Raw genomic sequence first — 12,022 nt, forward strand, 5'->3', positions numbered from 1 at the left:
TTATTGGTAATTAAATACAAAAATCACATGTGTATATATATATTTAAAAAAAATGTTTACACACGTAACACCTGTTCGTACACACCTGCGTTGTACAGGTGAAATCGTTGAAATGTTACAGATCGTGTGTGTGCGTGTTGCCACGGTAACGGCGTTCAGCCTAGGCTTCAGGTAAAGCGCACGCAAGAAACTTCCCCCGGCACGAGAGAATGATCCAGAAAGGTCTCCAGACGGTGATAGTGAAACCAGCGATTTCGAGAGATACGTCATTGCGCAGGAGAACGAGGAAACATTTTGCCCTGTCATATTTAGCTACGGATTGAACTCGATTATCCAACAGCACATTGTGACGAATACTGCCTTTTTGGAGTGAAAGAACTAGATAGCAAGAGATGTAAGTGTGGGATGGAGGGTCGGATGAGAGAGCTAGCGTCCAAAGCAATGGCCACCCTTGCGAATGCAGGGTAGCGTGCTAGCAATTTAGCCATAGCTAGCTTCAAGTTTTGTTACTCAGAGTTTAGCTATGTTAGCTAGCCAACGTTACTTGTCTGGAATGCTCCGACATGTATGTATAGCAACTCTGCAATAAAAGTACATTTTGTCCACGGGACATAAACGGCAACGCTATAGCTTTAGCTAACCGTAGCTAGCTAACTTTAGGCCTACATGCACATGGGGTTACGATTAGTGGGAATGAATGGAGCGCTTGTCAGTTCACTCTAGTCGAATTGTCAGCTTTACACGCCAGGAAATGTCTCATTTGAGCCGTAATGAGATATTATCAGTAATACAAAGCTGGGCTTTAGTTCTCCACAACGGTTACATGAGCAGATAGTCCTTTATTCACGTGGGCTAGCTATTTCCTTGCAAATATACTAGCCTAGCAAACGTTACTGGCTTGCAAGTTGGAGTGACATTCCATGTGACCTGTCTAGCTAGCTCATTAATTAATATATGGAAGGGTGTTGGATCTGGTTAGCTAAGAATAACCATTAGGAATTGCTAGCAAAACCACTGAAATAAGGGCAGAGACCAGTGACAATGAGCCACCTGATCAAGTATAACCTTGGATCAGGTTGAATGGGTGGAGGAGCTAGACTAGCTTGTATTGAATGTATATTGTATTGAATGTAACCAAACAATATTATCTATCTTCGTTAGCTAGTCAATGTTTAAATTAAACGTGCATGCTTTTTCTGTTTCTCCTGATGACGCATGCAACAGACCCGGAGACTGCTTTCTAAACAGCAAATTATTCAGTTTTGCATCCAAAATGAAAGTATTTGATCCCTTCATTGTTTTCCATCCCAATTTCCTAATGATGTGTTTGCAATTTCCCAAATCTTTGTTTGGATTTTATGAACAGAACCTAGAAGACATTGGCTGTTGCTTTGTAATGGACTAATAAGTCTTCTCTCTTCTCTATTGTCCAATAGGCAGCCAGCAACAGCAAAGTGGTTTGACAGAAGGGACTCAGTGTTCATTGAGTTCCTGGTAGAAGACAGCAAAGATCTTAAAGTAAAGTTTGAAAAATCAAAACTTGATTTTCGGTAAGCTGCTTCACCATTACCCCGGACACACTGCAGTTTAATTGACACTGATGTTAGGATCAATTGTGAGCTGTCCATAAATTACGCCTATTGCACTTGCAGAAGCAGTTTCCCGGACACAGATTAAACCTAATCCTGCCTGGACTAAAAATAATATTTATTTTCCTTTTAGTCCAGGAATAAGATTAAATTTATCGGCCCTTACTGTCTGAATGAGCAAACCGTTCATCTACAGTGCCTTCAGAAAGTATTCACACACCTTGACATTGACTATCCCTTTGAGCATGGTGAAGTTATTAATTACACTTTGATGGTGTATCAATACACCCAGTCACTACAAAGATACAGGCGTCCTGTCGATCTCAGTTGCTGGAGAGGAAGGAAACTGCCCTAACCCATGAAGCCAATGGTGACTTTAAAACAGTCAGACTTTAATGGCTGTGATAAGAGAGAACTGAGGAAGGATCAACAACATTGAAGTTACTCCACAATACTAACCTAATTGACTGAGGGCAAAGAAGGAAGCCTGTGCAGAATACACATTTTCCAAAACATACATTGTTTGCAACAAGGCACCAGAACTTATTTTAAAAAAAAGAATAATGGGAAAATCCAGGTGTGGAAAGCTCTTAGATATTTACCCAGAAAGACATGGCTGTAATCGCTACCAAGGCTACTTCTACAAAGTATTGACTCAGGGGTGTGAATACTTCTGTAAATGAGATTTCTGTATTTAATTATCAATACATTTGTTTTCACTTTGTCATTATGGGGTATTGTGTGTAGATGGATGAAAAAATATATATTTAATCCATTTTTAATTGACTGTAACACAACAAAAAGTGAAGTAAGTCAAGGGGTATGAATACTTTCTGAAGTCACTGTATTTTACTCTGTTCTGTCTTTTCAGTTGTGTTGGCGGGATTGAAAACCTCAAACACCAAAATGAATTGGACCTTTTCGACTCAATTGACCCCAATGTAAGTATATATATTTTTTCCATTTAGCTGCTGAATCACCAACTGCAATGACCTGGATGTTAAATAGGATGAAAAGATGATCCCTCATACAAAATGACTTGTAATATATTATGAGCATCTCTCTTCTTCTCCTTGTAGGAGTCCAAGCACAAACGTACAGACAGGTCTGTGTTGTGTTGTCTAAAGAAAGCAAAGGCGGGTATTGCATGGCCACGTTTAACGAAGGACAAGGCAAAGGTCAGAAATGTTTTGGTACAATATTCTACATTCCCTCTTCTGTTTTGTATTTCTGGGCTCTTCTTCAGAAAGTGTCTCGGAGTAAGAGTGCTGATCTAGGATTACATCCCTCATGTTCATGTATCTTATTCATCAAAAAGGTCAAACTGATCAGCACTCCTACTCTGAGACTAAGATCACATAAGAGGGGCATTTTGCCTTAAATGTTGGTTAAAATGTTGATTTGGGATGTCTGTTTTGTTTTCCACAGTTTCAATGGCTGGGTGTTGACTTCAACAACTGGAAAGACTGGGAGGATGATTCTGATGAGGATCTGTCCAGTTTCGACAAATTCTCAGAGGCAAGCAAAAGCAAGCATGTCATGTTGCACAAAGTGTGTAATGTTTATAAATGTGTTCAATTATTGTATTTTTTTATATTTTTTTATGTCCAAACAGTGATTGTTGTCTTATTTTCAGATGATGAACACGATGGGAGGAGAAGACGGTATGCCAGATCTGGGCATGGGTGGTATAGAAGGTCTAAAAGAGGTTTGTGTTTCTCTCTTCTTTTTTTGTTATCTCCAAATTAACTTTACAGCAAATATCAAACGAATTGCAAACATGTAATGTTACTGTATATGATGATGTAAGGAAAAGGATATCTACTTGCTTTTATGTTTTGCAGTTTAGAGTAAATTTGACACTAATCGTCCATTTCTTTTATTTACAGAACGACAGTGATGATGAAAGTAAGTTTTGATAACATTTTAGCACACGACCAAAGAATGTAGCAAGCAGACATTCTTGAGCATTTTCACAGTACATTTAATTTGAAGTTTCTTGAAAATCCTCATACCATCCACACGAGTGATGTTGTGGAATTGGTAGATTGACTTTTTACCTTAAGTCTTCTAACTTTTCAGAGATGCCAGACTTGGAGTAATGGGAGCATTAAAGGATGTTTTGTAACCGATGAAAACAAGGAAGTAAAGCCTCCAAAGGTCGGTTGAAGATAAAAATTAGAGATGAGTTATTGGTAGCCGTATTTGAAAGGAGGAAACGTCACCAGTTTTCCAAACACATCACAGGAAACTCGCTGACGAAAGACTGTCTGTCGTAACATAACACCAGAGCATTCTTTAGCCACTGTCCTAGTGTGGTGCTGTTCTAATTCTGCATGGAAAATTCAGTTGTTTCCATGTGTTGTTGTGGGGTTTAGTTCTATCATCCTTTAACTTAACCAGGGGCCACGTTGTGGAACATTCAGATTGAAATACGTAATGTAGATCACACACGCCACTGACATGTAGAGTTATGGAATCATGTCGGTTCTATTCATGCTATTTCTATCTGCAACGTTTGACAATGTTTGCCTGCTGAATGTGGCCCTGCTCTGATGGGATAATATCTTAGTTACACCCCACCTCTCCCTTTTTTATTTAATAATGTCTGAGGTTACGTATTAAATTTAGACATATTTGTGATTTGTAAATTAGGGGGAAAAAACAGGTTTCAAAACAACCGCCTATTTTCAAATAAAGTAGTTTCTTTTTTAAATAAAAAATGTCCCATTTTATTGTTCATACTGTTCATTTTGTTTCAGTTTAATTTTTGTTATGTATTTATAGTTTTAACTCCAAGCAAATATTTTCCCAGTGTTCATTAATGTGCAAATATTACAGGTAATAGTTCATTCATTGATTTTAAATATTGAGGTATTTAAATGAATATGCATGTTAACCTTATTTTACAGTATAACTTAAGTTGTACGTTATAATGATACAACCTTTCTGTGCAATCTCATTTTGCGAGGATGTTTTTTCTTTAGTATATATCAATGTAAATACCTAACATTTTCAAAGGATATACCGGTAGTTTATTTCAACATTTTGGACATTTTGTATCAAACAAAAGTGTTGGAGCAGATGTCAAAAATATTATTTATTCTATTTTCAAAAGGGTGCAGAAACATAACAAAAACAACTTGTCAATAAATTACCTAATTTAATTTGCAAGTGTTAAAGCAAATGCACTACTATGTTTCGGCAACTTTTTTTTTTTTTTGCAGATCAGATTAAATAAATTTCAGTTTGTTAAATGCAGTGGGAATTTTTGTTTCCGTATTTCTAATAAACTGTCTGAGACTAAGTTGATGTTTGGAGGTTGTCCGGTTTAATACAGTGTCTCTTGCTACTTAAAGTGAGAATAACATGTCTCCAATAGAGGGTATGAACAAAGATAATTTGTTATTTCAGCATTGTCACTTGCATGCTTATACATCCTCTGGCCACCAGGTAGTGCTAATGGCTACAAACCCAGATATAGGCTATTGAGAGAATCTATTCAGATTAGGAACCATCATATTAATATGTGCTGCCAGTCTAGGATACCTTACCTTTTGGACAGTCCCACTTGAAGTTTTCATTTTCCTCAATAAAATGATTTGCTGTTGGGTCAGTATAGGAGCATGCTAAATGTCACAACTGTGTGCCATTCAGAGAGAATATGAGACTTTAGTAAACACTAACACACACTAATTGATGTCTTAATGTTGGTAATATTCTCCTTATCGAAGATGTATGCACAAACCATTAATTCCAGGTCCATTTTTACTTACATAAATTCAATCCCTGTTGGAGTTAATACATTTATATTGCGGTTAGATTTTACAATTTGGTTAGAAATAATGTATATTCGGTTCAAGGGGATTGGAGCCAATTGAGTTTATATAATTGAATTTAGTACCCTAAATGAACGCTCTGTAATATTGTATGTCATTGAGACCAGTAGAGACAGTGCCCATCATTTACCAAAAGATATTTGTGTAAAATTGAGAGTTTTGTGAAAATAAAGATATGAAACACCTGTCATCTCCCTGGTAATAATGAACATCAAAGCTGTTTTTTCCTGCAGTTCAATCTAGAAAAAAACAGACCGACAGAAGAATCTGAATTTTAGGAAGTTTTTTTTTACATATAAAATAATAAATCCAGGGTTCTCTGATTATGAAAGTATGTTTATAATATGTTCTTGATAGGATCCAAGCATATTGTTATACTGTATCATGTCTTTTCCCATACCTTTCATAACCAAATGGCCAAAGAGGAGACATTGTATAGATTTGAAATGATATTGTCTATCCATCCAGTTTCAACAATCATGGTCAATTAAAAAATAACATTTTACACTGTACATCACAAAGCTTTTCAATGGAATACAAACATAATTATTTTAATTTCAAAATGTTCAACATAAGTCATAAACTAAAATAAGGAAGGAAATCTATTCTATCTACCGCTGGAGGAATCAAGCGAAATTAAAGTGAATGTAAAAGGAGAATCGGCTTCATGTCTTGTTCAGTTTACTGCTCTATCAAGTAGTGAAAATGGAAGTGGTTTGTAATAACACTATGAGCTGGTTCAACACTGCAGTACCCCTCCATCGCATCACAAGAGTCCCTGCAGCATCAACTGTCCTGTCACCTTTAGATCGGAACACAAAATGGCCACCTTGTAAACTGCGGGAGGAGGTAGGGTGTGAAAGCAGGAAGCAGGAATGGAGGGAAGAGTAGGACTTAGGAGTCAAAAAAGGGGGGTTTGACCTCCAAGTTTAATGTCCCTCTGATGCAGATGTTATGAAGAGATCATACAGGTGCACATTTAGTTTACCTCACGTCCACACCTAGTAACACAAAGCTAAAGAATTAAATCGCCTCAGTTTAGGTGATTATCTTCTCGATTCTTCTCTGTTTTTACCCCCCAGGTTTAAGAACCATAGCCTGGTTTCAGATCTGTTTGTGCTGTCTTGCTAACTCGGTGGCAACGTAGCACAAACAGAACTAGGACCAGGTTATAAGAACCTGAGTTTGGAGGGCAAAACAGACTAGATATCAGAGAGGTGGATGGACTTACCAGTACACTGAAAATAACTCCCTGATCTTAAATTGATCCCGCTTCCCCTAGAGAGAAAAGAGAACCTCTCCCCTTAGAGAGAAGAGAAAACGCACCAGGTGTCTGCTTAACACCAGCAAGAAGCCACTGCATCATCATGCACTCATTTTGGTTTTCAGCCACATTTGGGTGATTTTTTTTCTTTAAAAGGTTATGTATAAGAAAGAACTACAATCAACTAAGAAAACGAGCTTGATCCACATAACAAAGCCAGTCAGGTGTTTTGTTGTTGTTATTACATAAAATGACACGAAATGAAAGCCAATCCAGCTGTGACACGTCTGTACATAAATCCGCTCTAAGGGCACAAGCTTTAATGGAAAAAAAAGGCATTCCAGAAACGGAGTAAAACGTAACAGTCTGGTACAGACAATACTGGTACTGAACTGCATACAGTAAAACCCCTTTTATCTTCTTAGGCACTTAACATGGCTGTATCGAAGTCAAGGAGAGCCAACAGGTCAAAGAAGTGGAATTTTGTAGTAAAAAAATGTATAATAATGTACAATTTGGTAGCTTTGCAGTAGGAGACTTGCGCCAGTAACCGAAAGGTTTCTGGATCGAATCCTCGAGCTGACAAGTTAAAAATCTGTCGTTCTGCCCTTGAGCAAGGCAGTTAATCCACTGTTCCCCAGGCGCCGATGACAATTAAGGCAACCCCCCGCACCTCTCTGACTCAAAGGGTTTGGGTTAAATGCGTAAGACCCATTTAAGTTGAATGCATTCAGTTGTACAACTGACTAGGTATCCCCCTTTCATTTTCAAGATGTGTTTAAATAGAGATGGAGATTGAGTTAACAAAAGACCTGTTAAATTTTGTGTGTTGTGTGTTTATTCTGATATAAATCTGACTGTGTTTGTGCTTCCCTTGAAGAGACACAGACTCAGAACAATTTAACTTCAATGCAAAAATTGAAGGGCTTTGCGTTAAAAGGGGAGCACTCTAAACATGTTGTCTGTAAAACTACTAGTGAATCAGAACTTTACTGTAGCAAAATCAATGAAGGAGAAGGGGGGGGGCAAAGGATGCTTCTTTCCCTTAGAATAGGATACAGCATGATGAATAAAGACAACAAAGCATGATAACGAACAAAGGAATTGTGGTAATGAAAAAAGGCCAGAATAAAAATGGTTTGCTAAAACAGGCACACAACACGCACACACAACACACGCAAGACTTGAAAATGGAATTTGAGTTGAATAAAATCCTCATAAATTCTTTAAAGGTATAATATAACATACATGTCAGGTTCCCGAAGTTTCATGAAACAAAAACAAAAAAAACACAAGGGAGAGATTCAAACTGGATGAAAAAAATGAAAAAGCATGCAGAAGTCCACTGCTCTACTGTAGCTTCACTCCTAGCAGACTACAAACGAGCGAGAGAGAGAGAGAGATGCCCCTGTCCTGAGCAGTTATAGCCACCTGGTCAGCCAGGAGTGACCCATTCCCTACACCACAGGCCACAGCAGGGTGCTTTCTTCAGTGGCAACTAAGTCCTCTTCTTACCCTACGTCTTTATCCTGCAGTCCAAGGGGGGAGGTATGGGTGAGGGTCAGTGTTGGAGGGTAGTTAGGGCTGTTTCTGGATCAGCAGAGTGAGAATGAGGATGGTGAGGAAGGTGGAATTGTTGTGAGGGTGAGGAGGGTTTGTGTCTATGGTCCATATGTACTATGTGTGTGGGTGGGTTAAATGGGAAGGGGGGGAAGAGGTATGTGTGTGCGTGTGTGTTGGGTGGGGTTGAGGGTTCGGAGGGGGTTTGGGTACAGAATAGGGGGATAGGGGGTTCAAAAAGCCAACCTTCTTCCACCAGGCTTATAGGGCCTGAGTCTTGAGCTCGATGGCCTCTCCTCGGGTGTCCTGCTGGCTCTCAGCCTCTGGGGGCCTGGTGCCCTTCAGTATGGCCATCCTCTCAGAGAGACCGCGCATGCGGGGAAACAGCATGAAATCATAGATAATAGCTCCCATAGCACCACCAATCATCGGACCCACCCAGTACACCTGGCACAGGACCAGACCAGACCGGAGAGGGAGACAGAGACACAAAGAGAGAGATAGAAAGGGGAATGTGTTGGTGAGTTCATCTAGCTATTTCACAGTTCTAAACTCCATACAACATATTGTAAGTTGTTGTAAATTGCTATAAATTGTTGTAAAATCTTTAAATTGTTGTACGTTGTGGCTTTGTAAGGTGTGAACAAAGTGTCTTACCCAGTGGTTGACAAAGTTTCTGACCAGGACAGCGGGGGCGAAGGACCTGGCAGGGTTCATTCCAGTACCAGTGTAGTACATCTATGTCAAAGAGAATAGACCGGGGTTATATTTTGGTAACAGTATGTAGAGTGCAGTGGTGAAAAACCTACCTACATCATACAATAGTACTTTTTAATGCCCTCATATTGGTCTATCTAGAGTCCTGACCAACCCCATCAAAACAATGGATTACACACCCCTTCTCTTTTGTAGTCACAGAGATGGGGATTCCCATGTTTAATCAGGCATTCCTGCTTCTGACATCATCTACTCATATACATTATTGGAATTGAACTATCCCTAAATATCCCACTTTGACTGATGTTCTATATTGTTCAGGGCCAGGTTTCCCAAAAACATCGTATTGTAGCACTAAAATCATGTTTTGCCTCTCAATTTCAATGGAATTAAGATGATCTTAGTGCTACACCGCATTTGGGAAACCTAGCCCCGATCATATCATAATGAGTCATAATGGTCTCTTACCACCCCACTCCAAGCCTATGTCTCTTAGTTTAGTTTATTGCTCTTTCAGCATTATTACAAGTTATTAAAAACAGTTGTCAAAAAAGTTAAGTAAATACAATATTTTTAAAGTGCTAAAAATCTCGAAGCTTCAACCAACCCAACCCTGTGTCTAAGCCCATTTTCACCCAATACAATTCCCTGTATTCTATGGTCTATAAACATATTTTATATATTTGGAATACATGTCTTACCCCCAGCAGGTGTCCTATGAGGACAGAGAAGCCGATGGCTAGGGCGGCAGAGCCCAGGCGTCCATTACGCCTCTCATCTGTCACAGCGAAGATGCAGACAACCAGCTGCAGAGTGAGGAACACCTCCATAGTAGTGGCCATGCCCAGGCTGATACCTGGCTGCAGCTGGAGAAGGGGGGCGAGATAGAACAGACAGTTGAATGAATGATTACTGTTCACTTTTTGAAGTTATTTCTACTCCATTGGCCGGTATGAAAAACTCTAACAGTCAGTCAATCAATCAATAGGTTAAACCTTGAAGGCATAAAAATAGCTCACTAAAAAAGTATAATTGGCAAATCTTACATTGCGCATGCATTCTAAAGTGGAGTTGTGTTTTTGTACACATTTAATAACAGATATTTTATGACTATTAACTATTCATAACATCTAACGTTGTTCAAATATATATATTTACGGTACCAGTCAAATGTTTGGACTCACCTACTCTATCCAGGGTTTTTCTTTATTTTTTACTATTTTCTACATTGTAGAATAATAGTGAAGACATCAAAACTATGAAGTAACACATATGGAATCATGTAATAACCATCCTTTGCCTTGATGACAAGTGCTCAGCATATGTGGGAACTTCTTCAAGGCTGTTGGAAAAGCATTCCCCATGAGAGAATGTCAAGAGTGTGCAAAGCTGTCATCAAGGCTACTTAGAAGAATCTCAAATATAAAACATATTTGGATTCGTTTAACACTATTTTGGTTACTACATGATTCCATATCTGTTATTTCATAGTTTTGATGTCTTCACTATTATTTTACAATGTAGAAAAGAGTAAAAATAAAGAAGTCATGGTTACACACACAGATGTTCTTTATCACCTGTCAAGTTAATTTCATTTATTCATGGCAGATACAATGCAACTCTGAAATGTGTGATTGTCTCCACAGACTTTCCTATCAGGGTTGTGATCAATTCCATTTAAATTCAGCTGAATTGACTGAATTGAAATGGAATTGACCCCAACCCTGGTTCATTCCTGCATCACCTGTCATTGGTCAGTTAGTCTTACCGTGTTGAGTGCCAGGTTTCCCCTCATGTTGTTGGGGGTGACCCCATAGAGCACGGCGGCCCCGGCCAGCGCCCCCAGACACTGGGCCACAATGTAGAAAAAGGCGCGGAACAGGGACATCTGGGAGCCAATCAGGTAGGCGAAGGTGACGGCCGGGTTGATGTGTCCCCCGCTGATGTGACCGATGGACTGGATGAGGGTGGCAGCGGCCAGGCCGAAGCAAAAGGCCACATGGAGAACGTTGTGGGGCCCGGTGGTCCAGCGCAAAGCTGCCCCCAGACCAAAGAACACAAAGAACATGGTGCCATAGAACTCGGCAAACACTGCCCGCCAGAACGACATGGACCGGAACTCCCACATTGTGGCCAAAAAGTCAAGAGGCTACCCCAAAGCAATGGAGGGATGAAAAGAGGAGCGAAAACAGGAGAAAATGTGTATTCTCCTTTTGAGTCACCAAGCTCTGTTTACCGTATCAATAATGACTATCTCAGTGATGCCTTCAAGGTAGTATAAACAAAAAACAAGACAGCAAACTTAAAAGCATAAAGTGCCTCTCTAAACCTAAAGATCCTTCCGCACTTAAACAACAGTTCCACATGCAACTCTCTAGGAGTCACTAACTTTACTGACTTCCAATGACCTACACCGTCGCTTTCTGTCTAGTCTAGTCATAGAGACCTGTGTCCTGTCTGTGTGGAGCGGAGTGTTGGTCTCTATATGCCAACCCTGCTGGTGGTTAGTAGAGGAACATTGATAGACAAAGGTTGAGCATGTCCTGCAGACATTTAGCCTCACTGTCAGAGCAGGGGGAGCCCACGGGACTATTTATAACGGCCCCAGGGCCACGGACCCCAGGGGAGGGGGGAGGGGCCACCACACAATACAACAAATCAAAAATTCTTAACCCTTCTAACACCCTGACCTCTCTCTGCCTAGTGCCCAGGCCAGGGTTCATCATCCTAACCCTTAACCCTAACTATGAGCTTCATATTGCCCAGGGGCCATGTAGAGAAGGACACAGCTGAAAGGTTTAAGGGGGATATTTTTAGAAAAGATTACATTCAAATACATTAGGTTTTTATAGACATATTACTTTTGATCATGTGTCAACTCAGGAAATTCATATTGAACAGGAATCATTATTTTCAGTGGGATTCATAACTGATGATGTTGTTAATGTCAGATGTTGGTTGAGGACAGGAAGGCCAGATAAATGGTTTATTGACCTTCTGCTACAACCAGTAGTGGATTGCTTCAGACAAATATAAGACCTGGGCTAAACATA

The 12,022-nt window shown here is 39.7% G+C and overlaps 2 protein-coding genes across 2 annotated transcripts; one reads left to right on the forward strand and one right to left on the reverse strand.

The window, feature by feature from the left end:
• The first annotated feature begins 171 nt into the window (after window positions 1-171).
• ptges3a (prostaglandin E synthase 3a (cytosolic)) lies at window positions 172-4,901 on the forward strand. The gene is made up of 8 exons (XM_046366158.1): window positions 172-394; window positions 1,437-1,550; window positions 2,461-2,530; window positions 2,669-2,767; window positions 3,018-3,107; window positions 3,226-3,297; window positions 3,479-3,497; window positions 3,672-4,901. Coding segments are annotated over exons 1-8 (486 nt in total). The 5' UTR covers window positions 172-392; the 3' UTR covers window positions 3,692-4,901.
• A 795-nt stretch (window positions 4,902-5,696) lies between these two features.
• Window positions 5,697-11,549, reverse strand: mipa (major intrinsic protein of lens fiber a). The gene is made up of 4 exons (XM_046366157.1): window positions 10,738-11,549; window positions 9,671-9,835; window positions 8,910-8,990; window positions 5,697-8,699 (listed from the first exon to the last, which is right to left on the reverse strand). The coding sequence occupies exons 1-4, from the start codon at window positions 11,095-11,097 to the stop codon at window positions 8,514-8,516; spliced, it is 792 nt and encodes a 263-aa protein (XP_046222113.1). The 5' UTR covers window positions 11,098-11,549; the 3' UTR covers window positions 5,697-8,513.
• Window positions 11,550-12,022: the final 473 nt, after the last annotated feature.

Source organism: Oncorhynchus gorbuscha, linkage group LG10 (assembly GCF_021184085.1).
Source record: "Oncorhynchus gorbuscha isolate QuinsamMale2020 ecotype Even-year linkage group LG10, OgorEven_v1.0, whole genome shotgun sequence".
Taxonomy (NCBI): Eukaryota; Metazoa; Chordata; class Actinopteri; order Salmoniformes; family Salmonidae; genus Oncorhynchus; species Oncorhynchus gorbuscha.